At 39.2% G+C, this 27,374-nt stretch overlaps 1 protein-coding gene across 1 annotated transcript in view; it reads left to right on the forward strand.

Annotated features, from left to right (window-relative positions):
- Positions 1-27,374, forward strand: part of FREM1 (FRAS1 related extracellular matrix 1) — a 138,770-nt gene that overhangs the window by 13,539 nt on the left and 97,857 nt on the right. The window contains exons 2-6 of the mRNA XM_045562571.1: positions 10,867-11,366; positions 15,449-15,543; positions 18,053-18,354; positions 19,705-19,901; positions 25,386-25,709. Of these exons, the coding sequence (XP_045418527.1) occupies positions 11,133-11,366; positions 15,449-15,543; positions 18,053-18,354; positions 19,705-19,901; positions 25,386-25,709 (1,152 nt within the window). The 5' untranslated portion in view covers positions 10,867-11,132. The remainder of the gene's footprint in view (positions 1-10,866; positions 11,367-15,448; positions 15,544-18,052; positions 18,355-19,704; positions 19,902-25,385; positions 25,710-27,374) is intronic.

A 27,374-nucleotide genomic window follows, 5' to 3' on the forward strand; every position in this document is an offset into this window, starting at 1 on the left:
GGTGCCTTCGCATATTGAATATTTTAAGCCGAAGGAATTCGAGAAATAGCAGGTGCTGTTAAGTCTCTGACCTTCTCCTGGAACAGCAGATCCCAGTACCCTCATTCGAGAAATGCCTTCCCTATACTCAGAGGAAAGGAACATCCTTCCATCCAAAGGCAGAGGGAAATGGGGAGGAATCTGAACAAGAAGGACTTGCTAAATTTCCCCCAGTTTACTACCCTTAGCTCATACTCCTTTGACTTCTCACATTTCTCACAACTTTCCACTCTTTATCAAACTTAGTATAAAAACATTTGTGCTTATGTTTCTTCCTGTCTTCATTTCCTTATGAAGGCTCCTGTGTCATATAACACTTTTGTTCCATAAATTGATATACTTTTCCCTTTTAATATGTTTTTTTTTCAGTCTAATTTACAAGGCTCCAGCCAATGAACCTAAGATTGCTAGAAGGAAAGGACTTTTCCTTCCCCTCCAGTCATGATGCATAGCCTGAGAGAGGGCTCCCTCTCCTTAGTTCTGAGTCTGTCAGTGCTTCCTGAAGATCTGGGAAGAAAAAACTGAAAGGAATATTTCTGGATTGAGCATCTGTGATTTAAGGAATCTGCCTGGGATAATGGACACAGTGCTGGGCTGGGTGTCAGAATGGAGGTTCCAATTGTTCCAATCCAGGCTTGGTTTTCAGCCAGCTGTGTAGTCTTTGTTAGGCACTTAACTGCCCTGGGGCCTTCCTTTCTTCTGCAAATGAAGGGGCTCCGAGAAGAGAGTATACAAATGACTAATGAACATTTTTTAAAAAAGGAAAAAAAGCTAAATCTTCCACATAAAGGAAATGCAAATTAAAGCAGTGCCAGATACAGCATTTCACTTAGAAAGTGAGTGAAGATTACGGGAGATAATACTGAATGTCATCAGTGAGGAAAACTGGTAAGGGTGTGAAGTGGTACCATGTTTCCAGAAAGCATGCCTTTCCAGAGCCTCAAAATAAGTTTACACCCTCCAGCCTTACAATTCCACTTCTAGAAATCTATCAAAAGGGAAACAACTAGAGAAATGGACTGGTTTATAATTAAGGATTTTTCATCATAATCTGTTGACATAGTAACTACTTCAGTGTAATAGAATGGCTATAGCAACTGTACTATCCATCCAGTGGATACAGTGCACAGATTCAAAGTGAGATCACAAGGAATGTTTAGTAATACGGAAAATGCTTATAATAGAATGTTATGTTAATAGAAAAGAATGATACATAACTCTTTTTGTAGTATGGTTCCAATTAATTTTAAAAACTATGTGTATGTATGTATGTATATGTGTATATATATATAGTGTATTTTTTGCTTCTTTATAAGTTTCTATATTTTTACCCTTTAATTAATGATACGTTTCTTTTATACTCAAAAGAAAGTTATTTTCAGAAAAAGCAAATAAATTGATAACTAAAGATGAAGGATATGGACTAGCTGATTTCTGAAGTTCTTCCTAAACTGTACACTCTCTGATTTAGATTATAGTTTAGAAAAAACTGCAGAGAGGAGGAAATACAATGTTATAGACAGAATCAACACATATTTTACTGATTTAATAGACTAGAATTACGAAGTGCCCTGTTTTCCTTGAAGCCTTTCAACTGTGCTGTAGTGTAAGGCTTTGGGACACTAGGATGCTAGCACACAGGATACTTCCCTTAATTATTTGCTCTTAAAGTAACAACTATTTCCTCTGGAGAACATTGCCTCCCGTGAAACTTTAACTGCTGTAGCAGGCATCAATTGCTGTCTGGAACCAGAAAGGAAGTTGTTAAGTTTCCTGCATACTGTCGGAAAAAGACCCTGGGGCTAGTGAAGCAATTGTGAGGAATATAAGGTTTGGGATGTAATCTGAAACAGCATAATACAGTGGTTAAGTGCAGGGGTCCTGGAGTTGGGCAAAACTGGGTTACAAAAATTGCAAGGACAAAGTCAACCTGATGACCTTGGGAAAGTTATTTAACCTCTTTGCACCTCATTTTCCAAATCTGTAAAATCACTGTCTACCTCCTAAACCCATAGTAGGGATTAAATAATAATAAATGCAAAACACTTTGAACAATACCCAGTATGTAGTAAGCACTTAATAAGTGTTAGTTTTTATTAATATTATTATATCACTTCTATAAGTTACTGTTTATTTATCTATAAAATTAGAATAATATTAATAATGGAAGCTGATTGGTGGGTTTGTTGTGAGAAATAAATGAAAAGATGCATATACAGAGGGTAGCTCAGTGCCTCTGTTTCTATTATATATAGTAAATGAAAGTACTAATAAGCAAAATACAAGGGAAGAAATTTGTACATAGGGGATACTAAAAATTGTTTGCTAAAGAGAAAAAAAAATCTTAGAAGTCACAAGCTATTTCTTTCTCCATGATTCTATTTTGCCTGTCTGAGAGAATTCACTCTGAAAATCCTATGTTTGGCAAGGTCATAAAGATTTTCCATCCTTGTGGGGACATTGAACAATTAAAGCTCCCTAAGAGGTTATGAGCTTCTTGAAAGAAAAGAATCTGCTTTTTGGTTGTGTCTTCCAAGGGCTTCTTTGTAGTTTGGCACAACTGCTCTGCCGTTGGAGGGAATGGAATGGAACGAAGTTGTCAGGACGGAGGAGAAAGGACATTTGGCCAGGTTGCCCCAGGCTGCTCCTCCCACAGCTTTGCTGCTCCTGCCGGGACCTCAGATGACTCGCTTAGAATGTTCACTTCTCTGCTGCTTCTAAGGAAGTGCAGTTAGACTTCTCTGTCCACCTCAGGGAGTTGTGAGGTCAAAGGAGACAGTGGTTCTGAAGTCCTGGGTAAAAACTAAGTCTTGATTTCCTCAACTGAACAAAGGAGAGAACCACTTTCTCTAAGTTTAGACAGCTAATTGTTCCCTGTGGACGCAGTTCTCTTGATGTGCAGTTTGTTGCTTTTTTTGGTGAATCAATTCACATCACATGCGATTTGAATTCAGTTGTCCTATGGTAATTATATTCAGCTACAGGTTTATGCTCGAAACTCTCGATTTGAATTATATGAATTACTCTGGAAATTTATTTGTATGAAAATTATGATGATTTTAAAAATGCATCTAAGTTTAGCTTCTGACTGGCACCTTGAAGATTTTAATGTGGAGTAGAATTAGAAAATCTTTATCAGCTTACTTTATTTCCCCTGTAGCCAAGGATTTCACAAGCTCTTTATGCTTGGGTGGGTGGGGATGGACTGATTATGAGTTATCTATTTTTTTTTTGACTTAAAATACTAGTTCTCTATTACTTTAGTTTATTTCTTACAGGACTTTCGGGTACTTGTAAGATCTAAAGCTGTGGAAAAGTTGAGCTCATAGAAGCAGAAAGAAAATACAAAGTGGTTACCAGGGGCTTGGAGCAGGAAATATTACGGGATATTGCTCAAAGGATACAAAATTTCAGTTAGTCAGGGGGAATAGGTTCAGGAGATCTATTGTACAACATGATGACTATAGTCAATAATATTGTACTGAATACGTGAAAATTGCTAAGAGAGTAGATTTGAAATGTTCTCCCTGCAAAAAAGCGGAGATGATGGATATGTTAATTACCTTGATTTAGCGATTCCACAATATGTACCTGTATCAAAGCATCATGTTGTACACCATAAATATGTACAATTTTTATTTTTCAATTATAAGTAAATTTAAAAAGAAATAAAGGTGTGAATCAGTAACTAATAGCCCCAGGCCCAGGGAGCACAGAAGGTTCCACTGCTCATATGATCTGTAGTCTAATCATAATAACTACCTGCAGCACTGATAAGAACAGTATCAGGCCACATATGAGTTCTGCAAAAAGCAAAGCAAACAAAAAGCTACCATAGATTATTGATATCTTGATATTTATGCTGGGTACAGGAGGGGTCAGGCACCTGCCTTGTGTTGTGTAGCTACCATTGCAAAATTCCAGAGAAGAATAAGTAAACATTATTCTCATCAGGGCTGAGCATCAAGAATTTCCATTGCAATGAGAGGTTAGAGTACAGCTGGGATCCATTTTTTTGTTGCTATGCATGGATTATCTCAGATTAGTGACAGGAGTATGTTCGTATCAACATGGAGAATACATGCTCATATGGTTAAACTGAATGCGTAATTATGAAGTAAATACTAGCTCACATTTCCCCTCCACCAAATGAAATGTTACTAAACTATTTTCTTCTGTTCAGGAAGTTTCCCAAAGAAGAAAGTTGAGTTAAAGAAACCTTTATGAATTTTTATAAGGAGGAATTCAAAGCACGGTGGTTTCCCACTTTTCAGAACAATTTTCACACACTTTTATTGGCTTGTACAGATATACTTAAAATACACGATTTCTACATAAAGAAACAAGGCAATGGTGGGAAAATGATCAGTGTGAGCAGAACTGATTTGCAGGCATGACAGGAGGATTTGGAAATGGTGAGAAACAGCTGAACCACAAAAGCAAGTGAAGACACAATTTGTTTCTATTGCAGAATCCAGTTAAGTCTGAGGTGGCCGAAAGTCAGTTTACAAGCTCCTGGGGGAACTTAGCCAAGTGCCCTCTGCTCCTTCACTTCCACGTGCCCCCAGTAATTCCGCTGACCCTGTGGATGCCATAACAGCAATCAGAGCAAGCTGGGGACACATGGATTCTGAGGATCTGACTTAGCCCCATGGTGGGGTCAAGAGAACAAAATCCTCAAGATGTGCTAGGCTTCCCATTAGAGTGTTGTCAAGTAAATGTTGTCTGCCACTGGACAGAATAATTTTGTGTCAGAGACAATTACCACCATCTCATTTTGAGGGGAGATGAAAACTCCATCATCATCTATGAAATCTTGTTTGATTCCGAGTCCTGATTTGCTTTGTTCTTGTTCTGTATTACCTTTTGCCCTTTCTCTATCTGTTCATACAAATCCTTTTCTTTCTCCCCTCCTGTGCCACCTTCTTGAAGCAAAAAAATCAGACCAGTATTTTCCATGGAATGTCTCCATCCTTGGTGTTTCCCAATACCAAGAGGAAAACACAGAAGGAAAGTTAGAATGCAAATAAAACACAAATAAAGCATACTCTTTTTTATCTTTATTGCACCTAATTCTGCAGCCTTCATCAGGCTCAATTGATTGAAGTTTGAGTTTTGTTTGATTTTGAATTTAGAAATTGCTGCTCTTATACTTTTTCCCCTCCTCCCAATTGTGTTGCTTCAGGTTGCTTTTGAAACATTAAAATTCAATTTTTTATTATACATTTTGTCTTCAGACTATGAGGAAGAAAAAGAGACAATTAGAATGTAAACAAAAAATACTCTGTTTGACATTTGTTGAACCTAAATTTGATGCCTTCACCAAGCCCCCATTCCTGCTATTCTGTTTTTTCCTGAGAAAGCTTTATTCCCTTATCTCTTTGAAATATTTTGTAATAATAATGTTACATGTGCATGGGTTTCACAATTAAGAAAATGTTTCCACATAGCTTGTTTCATTTAGCCTAACAGGGAAACTTTGGATGAGGAAGGTTGGATGACCTCATTTTGGAAAGAGGAAAGTGATATTCATAAAGATCAGCATTAGAGTCCAGATCTTCAGAATTCAAGTCTATTCTTTCCACAATATTGTGACACAGGAAGCCAAGAAATATCTCTTCTCCTCTTCCTCTCCTGTGTCTTCCTGGTGGGTGAACATCAGGATCTTGGACTTTGACCTCATCTCTCAGTCAGGGGTTTACTATGACATAACGGAAAAATGAGCTATGGCCCCATATGCTGTTAGGTAGGTAGGAAGTTATGATCTTAGATGATTGGTGACGAACCTAAATTAATACAAGAAATTGAATAAGAAGGTGATTATTAGAGATGTAGTTAAAGTTCAGTTGTAAGTCACAAAAAAAAAAAAATGCCAAATAACAAGTTAAACAGAAAAGTAGTTTATGTTTTCTGCCATGTAAAGTTCTGGAAGAATGGGCTGGTATGGTGACTCTGCTTTGCAAATGCCCCAGAGACCCAGGCTCTTTCTAGCTCACAGCATAGCTCATTTCTCATGTGCAAGGCAGCATCCTCCATCTGGGCGAGAAGATGGAGGGAGACGTAAAAAAAGGAAAAAAAAAAAAACCCAAAAGAGAGGCATGGGTCATACCATAACTGCCTCTTAAAGAAGGTTTCTCAGAGCTATTATGTGACCTCTTTTCTTGAATTCCCTTCAGAATCTGGTCACATGGCCAGAGATAGCTACAAGAGAAGCTGTGAAATATAGTCTTGGTTCTAGGTGACAATTTACCCAGTTAAAATTTCTATTTCTGTAGAAGAAGGTGAGACTGGCTCTTTTCCAATATCTATCTGATAAATACTCAGTTACTGAGTTATCATAACAGAAAAGAAGGAAACATTGACTATATTATTTTTGAAATATCTGAGAAGAGCTTATTTGGTGTTCTAAATTGCTTACATGAAATAGAAGATTTTGATTAAGTTGTTCCATTTTGTTCCACATTGCCTTTCTTACTAAGGCAGTGCTAAACCAAAACATATTAAAGTCATTAAACACAAATTTGTGAAATATGGCAAAGCCTCTAAGATAGGATTCCTTCCTTTGAAATTGATTTATTCATCCTTTATACCCAGGTCTGGCTCTAAAAGTGTGGGATGGTAACCAAGCTGTGATCTATTGTAAAAGGTGAGGGGCTGGGACTGGTTTAGAGGCAGGCTGACCTGTGAGTCACAATGGGTACAAAGATCAGGAACATGACTCTGGATCAAAGCCCTTGTTTTTCATGCCTTTGTATAATACAAGGTCTCTGTGGGGTTTCAAAGAGGATTTGTTTCAGCTACTGGCTGAGTGGGTGGCAGGAGAAGAGAATTCCAGGACCACATGCTTATGCCTACCTCTGTCAAGGACTCTTCTTGTGGAGCCTGACACACACTGCTGATCAATCCTTTGGAGACGGTTGTTGGGTGAAATCACATAGGTGCCTCTCCATTTTGCTGCATTCTTTGGTTTCATTTGGGATTAATAATCCTCTCACTAGGTGGATGACCAGACCTGAGAAGTTTGCACAAAGTCTGCCCTTTGTATCTTCATGGGCTGGTACTAGAGAACTAGTTATATTGATTATTTTCTTAAATTTATTTTTAGCTAAGCAACACAATGACATGGTGACACATTTACCTATGAGATAGGCTTGTTCTACATTGGCTTTGTCAGAGAATATGTCTTTAATTACTTAATATATTTTTGTCCATAAAAATTTTTGTTCATAAAAATATTTATTTTTAAGTTCTCTACAAACATATTTTTAAAAGACTTTAAACATAAAATTTGTTTTGAAGTTTCTGTTTATATCCCACATACGTATGTAATTTTACATAAATGCACATATGTGATTTTTGTATGTTGTTGCATTTTTTGAGTGCTTGCTTTTCTTTTCCTTTCTAAAAAATAGTATTGCTGTCTTAGTATGCTACTATAACAGAAATATCATAGACAGAGTGGCTTAAATAACAGAACTTTATTCCTCACAGTTCTGAAGGCTGGGAAGTTCAAGATCAAGGTGATGGTTGATTTGGTTCCAAGTGAGTGCCATCTTCCTGGTTTGCAGAGGGACACCTTGCTGCACCTTCATATGACAGAGAGAGAGGAGAGAGAGAGAGAGAGAGAGAGAGAGAGAGAGAGAGAGAGAGAGAGTTCTGTGGTCTCTTCATCCTCTTATAAGGATTCCCTTATGAGAACTCTACCTGCATCACCTTGTGTAAACCCAATGACCTCCCCAAGGCCCCAACTCCTAATCCCATCATATTTTAGATTAGGGCTTTAACATATGGTTTTGGGGGAGACACAAACATTCAGTTCATAGCACCCTTCTTTTCTTTCTCCTGTCTGTTACTGCCATGTTGCCCCTTTCAGATAGTCTCTGTTAATGACCTAATGCTTACCTGTCCATATTCTTCTCCATCCCCATATAACTACACACAACATTGCCATATACATATATGCATATACACAGATGCAGCTTTTATATTTTACCAAATGGAAGCACAACATATGTACTTTTCTTCATTTTACTTCTTCTGATTCTATAATACTTTGTAGAAATTCCTCCAAGGTATTGGAGTGATGTATCTCTAATTCAAATTTTAAGGTTACTTTATATTCTGTAGTATCTATTTAACCATTTCCTTGTTGATGGACATTTGCTTTGCTTGCAGTTTCCGCTATGAACAATGCTGCAATCAACATCCTGTTCATGCGTTCTTGTAGAGGCTGTTTTTGTCTCTGTTGTGTAGATTCTTAGTGTTGGGTGGGAATGATGAGAGTGATGTGTTTTGATTTTTACCTCAGACTTTATATCACTTCTTCTTTTGATGTTTGACTGGAGGTGCTACCTGGGGAAGGCCATTGGCTGATCATCAAGTGATCTCAGTGTGTGGCATTTTCCAGACTCAGGACTCTCAACCTCAGTGTTGTAGGTACAGAAAATGAACCGTGTCCACATATCCCAAGGTGATCTGCTTTTTTGTGATAGACTCTCTGTCACTGAATTCACATGACATCTTGATCCATGGCTGATGATGTCCCTACAATGACAGTTCTTTTTTCAGATGTAGTAACATTCCTGGTTAAACTATACTCTATATAAGCGAAGTCAGGGCATTATTTTCTCCAATTTTTTCACTCATTTAACAAATATTTATTAATCTAGGCATTGGGGATGAATCTCTAAATTAAAAAAATGCACATCTTCACGAGGAAATGGCAAAACAACAAATATAAATAAGCAAATGTATGAAATAGTATTTTTAATGGTTATAAAGCACAAATTAAAAACAAGGCAGAAGCGGGGTAGAGGATGCTGGGGGATGATAGTGACACAGTTTTAATGTGGCAGTCATGCGTGACCACACTGCAAGTGTGACATTTGATGGAAAAGTTGGCAGTGGAGGGGGGGGAAGAGGGATATCTGGGGAAGATGTTCGTGTCAGGGACAGCAGCAGATGGGAAGCTTCAGTGAAGGGGAGGGGAGAAGGTTGATCTTGATTTGTTTGAGGAAAAGCAAAAGTTTTAGTGTGGCTGGGGCAGAGTCAGCAAAGGGAAGACGATTGGGAGATGTGATGAGAGACGTAAGGGAGCAGCAGAGAAGCGATGACATAAGTTACATTTAACAGGAATCCCACTGCTACGAATGCTGAGACAGGCCCACAGGGGAGCCAAGCGTGGAAGCGGGGAGACAAAATCGGGTGCTACTGCAGTCACCCCGCAGAGCCGTTGGTGTCTTGGCCCAGGGTGAAAGCAGTGGAAGTAGTAAGAAGTAGTTGGATTCTGGATACATTTGGAAGGAAGAGTTTATTAATTTTTCATTGCTGTGTAATAAATCACTACAAACTTTGTGGCTCAAAACAACACAAATTTGTTATCTCACAGTGTCCATTGTTGTGGGGTCCGATCATGGCTTGGCTGGGTTCTCTGCTTCAGGTTGTCACCAGGCTACGATCAAGATGTTGACTGGGCTTCGTTCTTATCTGGAGAAAGGCTTGACTTAGGAAGAATCCACCCCCAAGCTTATTCATAATGTTGGCAGAATTTATTTCCTTGTGGCAGTAAACTTAGGGAGGCTCGCTTCTTCAGGTTCACCAAGAGAACTTCTAGCTGCAGTCTGCTGAGAGAGCCTTCTATACAATGAAGTGTAATTGTGTTTAATTCTGTTTTATTCTGCTGGTTGGAAATGTTACAGGTGCTGCTGGCACTCAAGGGAAAGCTGGAATTATTGGGGGTCACCCTAAGATCTGTCCACCACAAAGAACCAACAAGATTTTTTTTTTGCCAGCCACTGCCTCAAAAGTGAAAGGTTCCAAACAGTGGCAAGGGAATGGGACTTTCTTTAATGCATTAGATGTGGATAATAGAGACCTTTTTGTCTGCAACCTCTGACAAACATATATTTTGGTATCCATTGATTATGTGTAGAAATTTATTAAAATTATTAGCATGAAAGGCCGTTTGTAGGGGCAGAACAAACCACCATTTGTTCACCTAATCATACCCCGAGTTTGAGGATATATTTCCATACGTTTTAATTTGGATAAAATCTTTTCGGTTCCTAAGGAACACAGAGAACTAATCATGAAATTCCAAGTGGTTAAAGTAGAAACAAGGACTCCATTTGTGCAAACTGAGGACATGATAATGTAGTTAGCATTGTAGGCAATGTAAATACACATGCACAAACATTGTGTCATTAGCTGTGTGTACTGAAGCTATGTCACTTGATTCATAGTCCCCTTTACACATAAACAAAAGCCAATGTTCACTTTAAAAAAGATACATTTTCTCCAACTTCCACTCAAGAGTTTTTTAGATGTCTTCATGGCCAGCAAGGTCAGAATTGTGCCCAATGCAACAAATCGTTAAGCTTCTTTCTTATTTGGACACTGTTGATTTAGAATTAATCATGTTTTCAAACAATGTACAAAGAATCCTATCATCTCTCTGACACAAAGTGGAATATAGTCTTCATTTAACAAATAAGAAAACACAAACAAAGAGCTCAGCAACTGTCTCTGAACTCAGAGGACCAAAAGCCACCTTTTTGGGCAGCAAGGCTGGCTGTCTCCTGCTGGACCACACAGTTGACATCCTGATGGGGTAAGGCAGGTCCGGAAGCCGGAGCTAGAAGCAGGGTAATCAAATGGCTGCATTGCCTTTCAGGTGGGCCTGGAGGTCAAGTTAGTTTATTTGTTTTTAATTTAGCTGAACTTATAGGCTGGTTGAAAGATCCCTTTGTTGGTAGTGATCCTTTGAATAGCCACACAAACCTTCTGGTCTCTCTCTCACTTTCCTCCAACCCCTTCTCCCGTTTGCAGGATTAGAAAAGTGCTTGGGAGGCACATTAATCTTGCCGGCGTTGTCAGGAGTGATCAGCGACTTTTATTAAAAGCCCTGGGCTCGCCTGAAAGGCCTCCTTGTCTGAGTTTGAAAGGAAAGGGGCATGCTAAGATCTCGGGGCACGTTGTCGGGACCCCTCGCCCTGCCCCTTGGACTATGAGCTGACACTCCAGGAAGGAGCACAGAAGCCCTCCTCTGTTGAAGGGGTTTTGCCGGGGACAGAAGCGCATTGGCCCCTGTCAGCATGAACTTTCTGAGTTGGGGGGGCCTGGACGCCCTGCTGCTGCTGCTCCTCCTGCGCTGGGCCAGCCCCACCTTCATCAGCGTTAACCGCGGGGTGAGGGTGACGAAGGGGCGCTCCGCCTTCCTGTCAGGAGACGACCTGAAGTTTGCCATTCCCAGAGAGAAGGATGCCTGCAAAGTGGAGGTGGTGATGAATGAGCCCATAACCCAGAGGGTTGGGAAACTCACGCCACAGGTAGGTCACGTGGAGCTTTTCTGTTCAGGGCTGTGTAGGAATGTGAGTGTGTGACAGCATGCACGGGGACACACAGACACACACACACACACACACAGAGATGTGAAGACACTTCACTTTAAATATGCACTCTTCTTTGAAAGTATCTGCATAGTTTTTTTTTCTTTAATCAAAATCTTGGAGAATAAGGATATTCTACGGTCAATCCTTTTGTAGAGTGAACAGTTACCTTCTAATTCACTAGGTTTAAAAAGTCTGTATTTTCATTCATTGTTTTTGCTTTAAGTAGGGGTTAACCCCTGTACGTAATAGAAAGTTGCTTCCGGTTTTATTACTTGTTCCTACTGTGATTTAACTTTGCTCCCAGTGCAAACCATCTTGAGAATATTCAACACTGGCTGTTCCTGCTGCTGCTGGAAATACAGACCATTCCTATTTGCTAAATAATGAAAATTATCATTTGGCTAAAGAAACATATTCCGTGAGGTTGTTCAAAAGTGGTTCTAGATATAGAGATGGAATAAAGAGACTTAGACGCTAGCTCAAGTTGATATCTCTAGACATTCCATTTACCACACTTCGAGATACAGCCCAATTCTGAGACACATCAGAATTCTATGGTAGGGGTCTCATGTTGTGGGTGTTGCTGATGTAATAGCAACCAAATGTCTCCCTCCAGTTTCCTGTGAGATTTTCTTTTGTCAAAGAGCTTCAGATGGGCACCTAGAAATGTTAAAGTACAGTAATGGCCCCCAAATGTGGTATTCCCAAGTGTTTGGTAGTTGCAACTTCTCATTTTTTCTGTACGTTATTTATACTCTGAATGTGTTTTGATTGGCACTTATCAGTGAGTGGGAAAAGGAGAGACCTGGGATTGCTCATACCAGAGCCCCAGTGCACTAAAAATGGGTAGGCGATATGAGTGAGTGCAGCAGCAGGTGATGGAGACCCAACTACAGGGACTAAGGTCAAAGCCAAATGACACCCTCAGAGTGTTGAGGGGCAGTGAGACAGGAGCCCTGGTCCTAGAGGACTGGGGTCCTTGATAAAGTAGGAACCCAGGGCTGTACTGCTATGCATGGGTGCCTTATAAAGACGGATGAATTGATAATTTGGTACCCCTTCCAGTCAATATATTGTAAAGAAATTGTTCAGCATTTATTTATATGTGAGGCTGAGTATTTTGCAGAGAAGAAGAGAAGCAGGATTCTCACTGGTAGCCTGCAAGGGCAAGCCAAGCCATCTAAGCTGTCTTCCAGTTTGGACCCCAAGCATACATACCCCACAGAGCAAAAAAACAAAAGCCCTGCCAGTCACCAGATTCTCTTGAAAATATCTTAGAGCACAATAATGACCTAAACAAAAATGTTTAGGAGGCAATTTGAGGAGGGTCTGTTGTTACCTAAGCCAGCCTCTGAGGGCTACCCTCTCTCCACCCCAAGTAGCCTCTGACTCCTTAACATATATGGTTCTCTCCTATCTAAGAGTAATGAAATCATCTCCATTATTTATTTTCAGTGTTGCTTTAATGGTCCTGATTGTTTGGCCTGCTCTGAGGCACTGGGTGAGCAGAAAGGGATCCAAGTGACTTGAACTAGGTGAAGAACATATTCGGTCACAAGGATCAGGGGTGGAATTCAAGTCGTCTCCACCTCAAACTCTCTGATTTTAATGCAAAAATCTGGCTATTGGAAAGACAACATGGAGCAGAAACAACATGCCCAGCTGATTTAGGAAACTCTTGACTGCTGGGAAGCCCCCACCCCCATACACTGCTTCCCTAGTCTGTCGCTGCTCATTAAAAAATAAATAGAACCCAGTCCTGATGTTCAGTGTATATATTTAAAGAGGCAAACATGACATCTCAAATTGATCTATATCATCTAAAGTAGATATGTGGTTTCTATCATCTACACTTTTTTCCGTAGTAAAGGAATCCATTAAAATGTGCAGTTTCACCACTTTTTGCTAAATATTAGAACTTTGTGGCATAGAAAAATCTGTAAAGTGGGAAAACTTTGTTTCCCCAGCTGCCAGGTTATCATTCCTATTTTTTTATTCTGATAATTTCAACAAAAACGAGATTCCCAGTAAGTTTTATTTGTTTGTTTGAATTTTGTTTGGTTTTTAACCCAGGCTGGTTCAGCTCTCCCCCAGGGATTTATGTCTTATGGAGTTTTAGAAATTAAGCATAGCCAAGTGCATGTGCACACATGCACACACACGCAGAACCTAAACATTATTGTTTAATAGAGCTTAATAGTAAGCTGAAAGCCAAGCTTATGTGAACCCATTTCTAGCGACACGACTATGTTAACAACACCCTGCTGTGTAATGAACAATTTCATGTGATTTGCACAGAAAGCATTTTGTTTAACATCTGTTCAATTAATGTTTTCATTTCATTACCGAAGTTTGTCTTAGGACCAACAGGTTCATTTTCCTATATTGGATATTTGGAAAGGGATTTCAATTGGTGCACACCAATACCTTCTGTTTAGATAACCCTCTTGATATAGTCAATTAGAGGAGGTCAGTGGCAATATGTTTTCCTCGTGTTTTAGGAAGAGGCTCCCTAACACTCAGCACTTAGCACACCTGGCCCAAAGCAAGACAGTTCCTGAGTGGAAAAGTGCCCCAGTTTAGCACTGAGCTTGCTTTCTTGACTAGGAAATATGTTGGTAACAAAGTATCTCTAGTTTGAACCAGTTTACTGTCATTAAAGTGAGTAATGAGTTAGGAATGTGTGACAATTTAATTATAAATTATAATTGAAAAGCAGTTGAAGTGGAAAAAAACAAAGCTAGACAGTAATTAGAAAAGGATTTAGCTCTCCTTTGTTTTAGTTAGTAAATTTATGGACAATTACGGTTGTCGCCTTTTATAAAAGGAAAACATATTATGAAACATAAAACAGATGTTTCTTTTAACAAAGCAGATTGTCTCTTTATTACCACGACTATTTGTCAATGATAGGGGGAAGGTCTTTGCTTTAGCACCTTCCTAGTTGTCAATTAAAAAGAGGAACCAATGATATCTGTGGGAAAAGAAAATCATTTGTATTAGTGATAAAGTGGATTATGTTGTCTGAAAATGCTTGAGGCTATGGAAAGGTACAGAACACACAAATGAGGATGAGTGGGTACCTCAAGGGGATTTCTTAGAACTCTCCCAAGTCAGATTGGGCAGAATGAAGGTCATGATATGGATGGGAGAGAGGACTCTTCTTTTAAAAACGTAGGTTCCCAAAATATAACAGCAGTTCCCTGAACAATTCTGAGTGAGGTGAGACAGCTAATTATAATTTTATTTGAGTAGAGCAATTCCCTTTAGATGTCTAGTTGTCTCATCAACCATTTCCATTATTATATAACTAACATAAACAGTCTTTTGCAAGCATTGAAGAAATAACTGTGGATCATATTTGACTCTGATCGGCCACAATAGTGTCCACAGCCAGTGGTTTCATCTTTGAATCTAAAAACACTATTTGGAAAAGAATGAAAGAAAAGGAGAACATTCCAGTGCAGGTGTCTTTTTTATAAAATATCATTTTTTCCTTTGGGTAACCCACGTAATACTCTGAAATAAATAAAATAAAGTAAAATAAAATAAAGAAAAGGAGAACAAAGACATACAGAATGAGTAGTGTGTTTGTGGGTGGGTTAATGTGTGCCTTTTTATGTAGACACAGAAAAACCTCTCTAACTCAATCGTTATGAACCCTTGAAGGAGGCAAATAAAATTTTGATAAATGCAACCATGTTTTAAATATACTGTAATTATAAAAAGAATTATTTAGAGAGGTAATCATCCCTTAATTTATTTGCCTCATCTGCTTTGGTTTTCATAACTTAGTCTCAAAACAAGACACAGCTGTAAAAACAGAATGGTGAGTGGGTGTGGGGGTAGGGTAGAGGTGATGGTGGTAAAATCACACACACACACACACACACACACACACACTCAAACACACACATATCGCTAACCATACTTTCTCCAGGCAGTACTCTACTGTTTGAAAAATTAAATCTAGTACAAATTTTCTCATAAATATTTATCCATCTCTTCATGTGAACTAGGTCTTTGATTGCCATTTCCTTCCCAATGAAGTAAAGTATGTTCACAACGGTTGCCCAATTCTTGATGAAGACACGGTGAAGCTTAGACTTTACAGGTGAGCAGCACAGGAGCATGGCTTGTTCTCTACCAGGTAACTGTTCTGTGCACTTCTGAGGGGTTTTTCTGTGGGTATGTCCTTTCAGGAGGTGAGTTAATAGACTTCAAACAAGAAAGTAATCAATAGAAACGGGAGACTGGAGTGGGTGAGGCAAGAACTGTAGCCAACTTTCAATTATTTCCATTTGTATCATTTTCCTTGGGGCTTTATTTAAAGGTAAATTATTAGCCCTATCCTGTGTCCCTTTAGTATTCTCATACAGGTATCTCTGGTGTCCCTACCACTTGTGATGGGAAATGGTAGTTACAAACTACAAATTCTTAATGAGAATTAGGAGGAAAATATTCTCCAAAATTGAATGAAATTCTTCCTTTTGATTACCAGCTGCTAGTTACAAGTGCAGTATCTTCCATTTTAAAACATATTAAATAATTTAAAATGTTTTAAAAAGCAATTATGAGGTTAAACATAGAATGACCAGACGAGCCAGCAATTCCACTCCTAGGTATGTACACGAGAAAAATAAAAACCTATATTAACAGAAGGACTTGTACATGAATGTTCATTGTAGCTTTATTCATAATAGCCAAAAAGTTGCATCAGTACAACAGATGAATGGATAAATAAAATGTAGTATAACAATACAACGAAATATTATTCAGCCATAGAAAGGAATGAAGTACTGATATACATGCTACAGTATGAGTGAACCTTGAAAATAATTATGCTAAATGGAAAAAGCCAGACGTAGAAGGTCACTATTGTATGGTTTTATTTATATGAAATATCTAGAATTGGCAAATCCACAGAGACAGAAAGTAGGTTAGTGGTTGCCAGAGGCTGGAGGGCAGTTGAGGCAGTGGGGGGGGGTGCACACTAATGGGTGTGGGTGATGAAAATGTTCTGGAATTAGATAGTCATGATAGTTGTATAACCTTCTGAATATACTAAAAATCACTGACTTGCAAACTTTAAAAAGATCACTTTTATGGTATATGAATTATATTCCCATAAAAATTAATTTTAAATTTAAGCTCATGATTATGGTATTGCTGACTTCATAGAAGCACCTGAGAACTCAGTGTAGGTAGAGTAGGTCATTATTTTATTCTTTACTTGGTTTCTATTCCCTTAAGAATACTGGATTAAAATATGTTGGTGTGAATTTCCCTTAAGCACTAGCCTAATGCAGAAGATTTTTGTAGAAGACATGGGAACAGTGAATCATTCTATAAACATTTATGATCACCTACTACAGGTCGGGCTCTATGCTGGGCATAACGAACACGAAGATGAGGCCACATGGACTCTTTTGGTGCTCACAGTCTAATGCAAAAGATGGGAGATAATGATGGCACAGAACAATTGTCAAAAGAGAGGCGTGAGCAAAATGCTGTCCTCAGAAAATGAAGTACTAACCAAGAATTCCTTAGGAAGCTATAAAGTCAGCATACAGAGCTATTGAGTCTTTCCAAGACTTTGCAGTTAAAAACAAGCTGACTTTAAAGGTCTTATCTGGAAGGGTGGGAAAAGCTGTTGCATTCTGGGAACTCCCACTTCTTCCTTGCATTTCTAGGGGGCAGGGAGGTTGGAAGAGCATGGTGTGTGAAGGGCAGGCTTAGAGGGGCCACAATTGCCTTGGTCCTGAGGATATTTAAGATAAAATAATTCAGAGGAGTTGGAGGCAGAAGATCAGGGAATGTGTTTATTCCTCTCTTACATCTTCTCCAGCCCCTTTGGCAAACTACTTGACCTCTCTATGCCTCAGTTTCCTCAACTCTGAAATGGAATTAGCAATGCTTATCATAGGTTTTTACAAGGATCACTTGAGATACTGTTGCAAAGAGTTTAGTCTAATGCCTGGGCTGTAATAAAAGCACATCACTTAGAAGCTGTGCTACTGGTGCATAGTCACCACTCAATGATTTCTTCCCCTCAAAAAGAATGACAACAAATCTCTTTCAGTCTTTGTAAACACTCTGAGATTGGAGTCACTAAGGGGATGGAGGAAATGGAAGTAACAATTGCTGAATACCCTTCGTATGCTAAGCACTGAGCGGGCATGCAGACTAGACTGTAAATGACCACCCATGTAGTGGTGGTCCTGAAGAGCAAAAAGATGCTTCAGAATTCTCCTCTTCAGTCCTGAATTAAAATTCAATCCATAAATTACCCAGGCTTGGTAATTCTTAATTTATGTATGTGCTAGAAGTGAGATTCTGAGGTCCCAGCAGTCATTGAATATCAGCATGGATGATGACTTTGAGAGCAGGTGTTGAAAGAAAGATGTTTAAAGGGGGAAGTGGTAGGAAAAGGTGGTGACACCAAGGTAAAGAGAAGGAGGGAAGAGAACAGAGAGTCTGGGAGTAGAACGTGAAACAAAATCCAGACTCAACCTGAGGCATACGTTTTGGGAAGGCCAATCTCTAAGCTTTGAGCTGAGTACACAGGTATCGGAAGTATCTGAGCACCAATTCGTATTGCCTTTGCTCTGTGTTCTCCGCAGGTTTACTGAAACAGACACCTTCACAGAAACCTTTACCCTGCGGGTCTATCTCCTGGAGCCAGATTGTAACATCATCCGCATGAGCAACAATGCGCTGGAGGTGTCTGAATTCTATGGCCTGTCCCGGGCGATTGATAAGAACCTGCTCACGTTTGATTATGACAGGATGGCTAGCCTGGAATGCACGGTCAGGCTGGACCCTGTGAGAACTCGGCTGCCAGCCCACGGCCAGGTGGTTCTGCTGGAGCCTCGGCCAGAAGAACCTCGTGGAGATCAGCCGCATAGTTTTTTCCCTGAGTCCCGTATGATATATTTTAATAGTTATCTGGGTGCTACTAAAACTGACAAAAATATCCATACACGATCATCTTCCATCATGACAAAGGGTTCTATTTAACTAGTATAAATTTTAGCTGGTTGAAAATTGTTTAGTGGTTAAGAGCATGAACCTTGGAATCAGAAAGACCTGGTTTTGAAAACTGCCTCTGTTTATTTCCTGTGTAATTTTAGTTATTAACCTGTCTAAGCCTCTGTAAGATGGGAAAGAATAATAGCTGCTCTGTAGGGTTGTGTAAGGATGGGCGTAAATGAGATTATACACACTAAGTGCTTAACGCAGTGTCTGCTTCACGGTAGGTACTCATTAATTGGTACCTGTTATTAGTCATAGCAATGGCAGCAGTGGTAAGATTAGCTGGTGTATTTATACGGTATTATTGGATTATGAGCAGGTTATAGGTAAAGCTGGTAGGCAGCAGCAAAGGTTCAAATCAGGAAGAGCTGACGGACAATGTTCCTTCTGCTGTTCATTCAGTCAACATACTTTGGGCACCTCCTGTAGGCATAATAGTGTTCTAGGAACTATGGAAAACTGGGAACTACAAGGCATAATTGTAGTCATAGCAGTAATACTTAGAATTTGGACAGAAGTTTACAGTTCAAGACATGCATGTTCATAAATCATCTCATTTCATCTTCACAACAATCTGGTTAAGATGTAAGTATCTATTTTGTACATCAGGGAACTGAGACTCAAAAAATAAGTGGCTTATGAATGCCATGTACATACAAGAGTGAAAAATACAGTCGGGCAAAGACATGAAGACTACTGGAGAGAAAATTATGATTTCCAGAGCGGGAGTGGGTTGGTTCAGGTGGTCAAAGACTATGTAAGGGAGGGTTTAGTAAAAAAACTAGCTTACATAGAAGGATATGCAGGATTTAAGTGTATGGTAAGCACAATAGGGAGAGAATTTCAGTGCGTACAACAGCCCAGTAGAGGTTGGACGATGGAGACGGGGCAGCTGATGCTGCAAAGGAAAGACAGGAGCTAGTCTGTGGAAGGCTCTTGTGAACCACTGGCCTATTGCCCAGAGATGTTCAAACATCAGAAAACACATTTTATTACTTTTTGTCTCAGTGCAGCTTGTGGTGGGCAAAGAAAGTCATGAGACAACTGGTCAACTCTTTTCCACTAAAGGAAATGACAGACTTTCAGAATAACGAGCACCCACTCAGTGAATGAGTGGGAACACATGAGTATTCTTGGGGACTTGAGCAGGAATAAGTATCCGTGGGAGGGAGTATTGGTTTTTAAATTTTACAATTGTTATGTTCAAGTGACTATCTTGATACAATGCTGTTCATTTTAGACGTGGGAACAGAACTGAAGTGTCCAGGTGGAAGCTGTCCCCTGGGATTGAAGAAAATAGGAAGTCTCAAAGTAAGCTGTGAGGAGTTCCTGCTGATGGGGCTTCGCTATCAACACATGGCCCCCCCCTCACCCGATATCGATTATATCTCCCTCCGACTGGACCTCACAGATAGCAGGAGTAAAATCGTGTACAAGGTAGAGTTTGGGGTTCTGTGTCAGTGTCCCCAGCTGGTTCACAGTAACAGAGCCAATCCCATGGGGGTGCTCGTGCTATTGTGGGTGAAACTGCCGGTAAGTCATTGGAACTGCAGGCTTGTTTGTTCTTCCAGTAAGTGCTTAAAACAGTAGCTTTTGTATATAATATTAGTGTGTAATTTCCCTCCTCTGGTTCCTGTCTAGTTCTTCCATCACTAAGGCAACTTGGGGAGCACTGGGGCTAGTTATGTGCTAACCTTCCTTCTTCACCGCCAACGCTCTTCAGCTTCTCATTTGATTTCTCATAACGCCTTCTCCTTGATGCTTCCTTTTCTCCTTGAAATCAGGGGGTCCATTCTGTAAGGCCACTGGAAACTAGGAGGGAGAACCTCAGTCCCCCTTTTATGATTGTCACAAATTTTTCACCCTTCCAGACTTTGGGATGGAGGCGCGGGTTGTCAAGGAGACAGACTTCCAAAGACCTCCTCCATCTTCCAGTCTCTTCATTCTCCTGCCCTTCCTTCTCTTGATCCCTTTACATTAAAATAATGACAGGAAGTAGCATCAATTTATATGAAATATTTAACATGCTATTCTGCTGATTCACGTACTCTGTAATTTGTTTATTTGGGAAACTGGGGCAACTGCATACCTGCTGAAATAGCTCAAATTTTGTGCTGATAGAATATGATCCAAGATGACATTTGGAAAGGCCTCCATCTTTCACAATCTGGTTTCTCACAAGGATGTCTCCTAAGGTGCCCAGTCAAACACTGAACATTATTACCCCAAGGCACTGATAAGTCAAGAAATGATAAGGAAATGATAAAACAATATCATAGAATTTTAGAACTGAGATCTGTAAAAATCTTTGAGGTAGACTGGTCACATTGATCGGGTAAATCACTTGGGAGTTTTTGAAGGATAAATTTCTGAGTCTAATATTAATAGTTAAGAGCACGAACGCTGGGCCCAGATTGCCTGGGTTAAAATGTCTGTTTAACAGCTGTGTGACTTTGGACTTTATATTTCCTTTTCTTCATTTTAAAATGGGAATAATAGCACTTCTTAGAGTAACTGGGAGGATTAAATGAGACAGTACTTATCGAGTGCTTGGCACAAAGCCTGGCACATAGTAAGCATGATGCATATTTTGCTGGGTTAAAAAGCCACCCAGTAAAAAACTGATGATCAGTCACGTTTGGGTTTAGCCCAAGCCTCTTACCGTATAGTCATGGCCCGGAGAAACGTCCCTTGCCCATACATAATACAGCTGTTTTATGGCGGGGCCAGGACCTAAACTCTAGGTCTACTGATGACTAGTAGATGTTTTGTTTGTTTTGACAAAAAATTCCTTTCATTTTTAATGATTTCTTACACGCACTAAAAAAATTAATGCTGTATTTCTTTCTGACTGATTTTTCTTATTTTTCCTCAGTATTATGGAATTAGGGCTTTGTTTGTTTATATTTCAAAATCTGTTTTATTGGGAGTTTACGGCTTTAAGTGACCTTCCTGCTTTATTTAACATTAACCTATCCGTACTTAAGTGGGCATGTCATAAAACAGATTGGTTTATGAATATAAAAGTAATATGCTGACTGCAGAGAATATTAAACAACACAGAAAGCAAAGCAAGAAGAAAATAAAGCTATCTGTATTTCTACCATTTTTACACACACACACACACACACACACACACACACACACACACACTCAGTGGGAGATAGGCACACCAGAGTTGGTTTTGTTTTATGGAATTGAATTTATACTATATATGAAATTTTGTATCTTGTTCTTTTATTTTTTTTATGGTTGTACAGTCCATTCTTACCAACTGACTAAATGACCATTCACCCATAATTTCTTCTAGATTTTTTAAAAGTATTCTTCTTTATATTTACCTTTTTAATCCACCTGAAATAAATTTTATTATATGGTGAAATATAAGCAACAGTTTTTTTCCAAATAGCCCAAATTTTCAACACTATTTGTTGAACAATTAAATTGTTTCCCATTGATTTGAGATGATTCTTATATTGTATAGAAAGATATAATGTATACTGTTTCAAGGCTAGCTCCTTTGTCCCTACTTATTCTTGGGCCAGTGCCACATGATTCTATATATAATAGATCTATAATGTAATTTAATGTCTTACAGGCAAGTTCTTCTTCAGCATTCTCATTCAAAATTTTCATAGTCATTTTTGCCTACTCTTAGTTCCACATAAATAATTAAGTCATTTATGTCAGTTTCAGGAAAAAAAGCCCCTTAAGGATTTTTATCAGTATTGGATTAAACTATAAATAATTTGGGGAAGAATTGGAATAATAGAACATTAACCATATTGAGCCTTCTCATCCAGAAATGCAGTATCACACTTCATCTGGGCAAATGTTCTTTTATATGTGTCTGTAAAGTTTATGGTTTCCTTCATGTACATTGAGAACATTTATTAAGTCCAGTCCTAGGCAGTTTGTTTTTGTGAAACTATTGTGAATAGAATCTTTCCCCCATTATCTTCTCATTGGTTATTGATGATAAATAGGAAAGCTATTTTTTGGTATAATTTTCTCTTATCTGGCTTCTTTCCTGAATTCAATTATTTTAAGAAATTTTCAATTCTTTCGGCTTTTAAAGACCATAATTATATCTTTCACTAATGATGATAATTTTGTCCTTTTTTTCCGCCCTGTAATTATTCCTCTTATTTCTGCTCTATTTCCCACTGGTTTGGCCAGAACAATATTAAATATAATGTTGTTTATAAGAATCCTTGTCTTATATATTTTATCAATATCAGCTGCCCACATTGTCCATTCTAATGTTTTTGCCATGAATTCATCTTTTGAAATTAATGTGATCCCTCTGCTCTTTCCCTTACATGATAAATTACCTGTAAATTTTTTACTTTTAATCTTTCTATATAATTTGATTTTAAGAGCCTTTCTTGTAAGGTACATATAATTGGACATTTTCATTGAATTCTAGAATATTTGTCTTGAATAAAAAAATATAAACTATTCATGTTTGTGATAAAAATGGATGCACACTTTTTTATCATCTTATTTTATGCTTTCTTGTTAATGAAAACAGTATCTTGCATGATAGGTCTTTTTTTCTTTACCTTAATCTTTATTTATTTGGAAATCCTTTATCCCACTTTATGTTTTATTTTGATTTAATTGTAAATTAAAAAATATTCTTCAATCTATATTTACAATATTCAACGTAAGCAAATGAAATGGGGTCTCTTGGCTCCTTCCTGTGTATGGGGAGAATGGATCCAATTGATCGTTTCTACTGGCAATTGCTTTGTTTATATAATTTGCAATTTCAGTTCTAGCATACGATTGTTATACCTTATTATTTCTATCATCTATCATTTATTTCAAGTAAGCTCTTTTGACATTTGTGTCCATTTTATTAACATGTTTAAAATAACATATTGGTCTCAGTGTTCACTAGTCCTTTTAAATCTTGAGTTTTCTAATTTTGTATCTTCCAGTAATTTTTTCCTCAATGGCACATGAAGAGTAGCTATCCAAATCCTGGAGTGTCTCAGTCTATCATTCATCTGTCTTTGTGAAACATGCACTGGGAAGGGAAAGGAAGGGGTTGATTGTCTTCCTCTCTGTTTCTCTCTTGCCCTGCTCTCTTCTGCGCTTTGCTGGCTAGTTTCTGAACCTTTAGGCTGGTGGCAGGGGTGGTTTTGGGGAGTGCTGGAAACAGATCTTATTTGATCAGGCACTGATGAAATATGATTTCATGCTCTCTGAGCCTGGGAGATGTTTCAAGCTGCTTGTCTCAGGAGTTTCTCTGGAGAGCCCCATTGCCCAGATCTCATACTTGTAGCTCTCTTGTCTTGGGAGGATGTGTTTCTAGCCTGAGTGGTCACTTGCAATTTCTCCTGCAGCCCCTAGGATATGATTTCCATCTCCAGCTTTTTTGCTGCTGGATTTTTGGCCTCTGAAGAATGCTCTCTAAATATCAGGATCCAGGAAGACCCCAGACCAGCCCCCTGTCTGACCTGGCCCATATCTGGGAGCACCCACATGTCCCTTGCTGCCACTCATAGGGACAGACTGATTCTAGCACAGCTGTCATTATTCTTCTACTTCTGGCCACGTAGCTTCCTCTGGTATGAGCTTCACATTCAGCCCTCAGCTCACTCCACCTGCAAGAAACACATTTTAAGGCTGATCTCAAGGAAACTTCTCTCCTGACACCTGAGACAAGGGAAGTAGCATTTCCCCAATCTCCCTGCTTCATGGGGGTGTGTGATGTTGAGGGTCGGGGAAGTGACTCAGCACAACTCGCCTCTCTTCAAATAAATCTCTTTCTCTTACATCTATCAATCTTTTTATATTTTTATAGTGGGTGAGAGGGTTCTAGAGTCTGGAACTGGTTCCAGACAATTGGCTTTGCAAATTCTGCGTATTATAGTATCTGTCTTGTATTCACTTTGAAATCTGATATCTCTTTTATTGGGCTTCAGTTGAGACTGAGCCAAGAAGAATTCCATTTTTAGCATTCTGTTATATATAGATTACAACTCCTAGTCCACTATCCAGTGTTCAGTAGTGTCAGATTAATGTGATTTTGATAATTGAGCCTGGTTCTCTCAACAAGGGGAAACATGGAATCCTATGCTAGCCAGCATCTACTGCTGTAAGGATTCTCCCCACCCATAGCACTTGTTGATACCTCAGATCTCATGATGCAGTTTCATGGTTTCTCTGGAGGGTCTCTTATTCATGGCTCTCACTTTGGGAGGATGCCTTCCTAGCCTGAGTGGTCACTTGCAATCCTCAATACCTACCACTCACTTGGAGACCCTGGGTCTTTAACTAACTGAACAAGCGAGAAACCATCTTCTAGTTGCATGAGGACCAAATTATAAAGACAGTTTTCTTTCATTCTTCTCCTGCATACTTTTAAAAGCACATGAAAGGAGATAAGCATAGTGGCTAGAGGAGGTTTTTGGTGTGTACCAGAAACTGCTAAGTGCCTTACTTTGGCTATTTCACTGGGTTCTCACTTAGTACTTGGGATTCTAGTATTTCCATTTGCAGATGAAACGAATATGAGACTTGGGAGTAACTTGTCTAAAATAAAAAAAATAAAGGCACACAAATTAAAAGTGCTGGAGATAGAATGATAAGCACAGTTCCTTCTGATGCCAAAACAGGTGCTTCTTAACCCTGGCTACATATTACAGTCACCAAGGAACTCTAAAAATGCTGGTTTTCTGGTCCCCTTGTTGGCACAATTAAATGAGAACCTCTGGAGATGGATCCTGAGTATGAGTATGTGTTACAGTCTCCCCAGGTGACTGTCATGTGCGGCCAGGTTTCAGATCAGTGCTGGATAAAGCCTCTGGGCTGTGGCTTTATTAAACATCATGCTATTAACCCTGTATGATATAGCTTCATTCATATTATTATTATCTCCTCCTTTATGTTTTCTTTCTCCTTCAAAAGTCAGAGAGCGTGTGGTTGCCCGTCTATATCAGAGCTGGCATTCCGAATCAGATTCCAAGGGCTGCCTTCATGGCCATGTTTACCCTGGAAGTGGATCAGTTCATCCTGACCTCTTTGACTACATCAGTTCTGGACTGCGAAGAAGATGAGACCCCCAAGCCCTTGCTGGTGTTCAACATCACTGAAGCCCCGCTCCAGGGCTATGTGACTCACCTGTTGGATCACACCAGGCCGATCTCCTCATTCACCTGGAAAGATCTCAGTGACATGCAGATTGCCTATCAGCCACCAAACACCAGCCACTCTGAGAGGAGACATTACGAGGTGAGACAAAGTGTCCAGCCTCATTGGTATTCACAGAGTTATTTAAGAGGCCCCTTTTGTTAACCTTCAGGTTCATTTGCACGATTGTGGGCTTAGAAGAGAACCAAACTCTGTAAATCAGAATGCAAACTAAATGTCTAGAGGAGCCAGGCAGGTGACTCAAAACTGAAGAAAGAGCTGGCACCTCAGGAAGCAGCTGCCACCCAGCTTGGCCTTATTGCTGTCCCGTGCGAATACAGATGTGCCCAGTGTTTCCATAGCTCTCATTTGTCAAGAGAATTTGTAAAACTATATTTTTTTGTAAAAATTTTTCAATTTTTAAATATAGAAAACATAATTACAAATTTTAAAACATATAGTACCAGCTATAAAATATTTCTGAGGGCCACATTTGGCCCAGGGCTCACGGGTTTGAGAACTCTGATAGCCCTCTGTAGCCTTTCTACATTACACAGACCACTGACATTAGAGATGAATATTGTATAAACAATATAAAGTTCTTTTATTAATAAATTCTTTTATTCTTTTTTGTGAGAGCTTTTTATGGGGGGGTCCTTAATTTTAATTGTTAACACCGACTCAGAGTAAGAGATTCCATAGTCTTATTTGATAACTAATTTTACCGTTGAACACTTTCCATCAGGAAAGTCCTCCTGCTGTCTAATCTAAATCCCTGTTGCTGCAGGTTCAGCCTCTTTCTGCTGGGCTTGTAGTCAATGGGAGTGGAGAACAGCTGGTTACAGTCTTACACATAATAATGCTTCATATACTTAAAGACCTACCAGCAAGTTGATTCAAATAGGATGGAAATTTTAAGTGAACAGATTGATACAGACTTGAGTTCAGGTTTATTAAGGAAAATGAGTGTCCCTGGGGTTACCAAATTGTTCTCCATGTAATTTAGGCATTTTCCACATTTAGCCTCAAGGGCAGACAAAAGACTTTAGACTATAAACACTGTGCTTTGCCCTTTGCTTTTGTTCTCTTCCCTTCATCATAGTATGTGGCAGCTGTTTTTTCTTTCCTGCCGTTGCCCCTCAGGCCTTCCCTGTTATGAAGTAATTTCTAAATGCACATGCAGTTTTACCTCGAGCTCACAAATAGAGCACCGCTTTTCTGGCTGTTTCCTGTGTGTATTTTCTGGCAGTATATAATGTAATCTTAAAGCAGAACCTGTGCAAATGCATGATTTTTTGTTAGAAGGTAACTCTCAATTTTCTCAGTGGAGACTATGTGCTTTTCAGATCATGTGGGCTGCAAGCCCTGGGCCGGGGGCCCAACCTAATACATATTTACATTGCACCTCTAAAAAAGGCATCTCCTGCGCACGTAGCGTTTCATTTTCAGTCTGTTGCTTTGACAGCCTTGAATCAATTTCTTTTGTTATTCAGTATTTGCTGATAATATTGCTGCCTGATTATTTCTCTTATCCTCTCTGGTGGACCATACATTCTTCAAAAGTGGGCAGTATGCCTCCCATTCCTGTGTTATGCCCCACCCCTGTGTTATGCCCCATCCCTCTCTGTCAACATCTGGTGCAACACCTACATAGCACATAATAAAGCTCAAAACGTATCACATAGCCCCTACCTATTAGTTATGGATTTCATGAGAGCAAATAAAATTTAGGTATTTAAAAATATGTCTAGTGGGATAGATGCCTCT

Source organism: Lemur catta, chromosome 10 (genome assembly GCF_020740605.2).
Source record: "Lemur catta isolate mLemCat1 chromosome 10, mLemCat1.pri, whole genome shotgun sequence".
Classification (NCBI taxonomy): Eukaryota; Metazoa; Chordata; class Mammalia; order Primates; family Lemuridae; genus Lemur; species Lemur catta.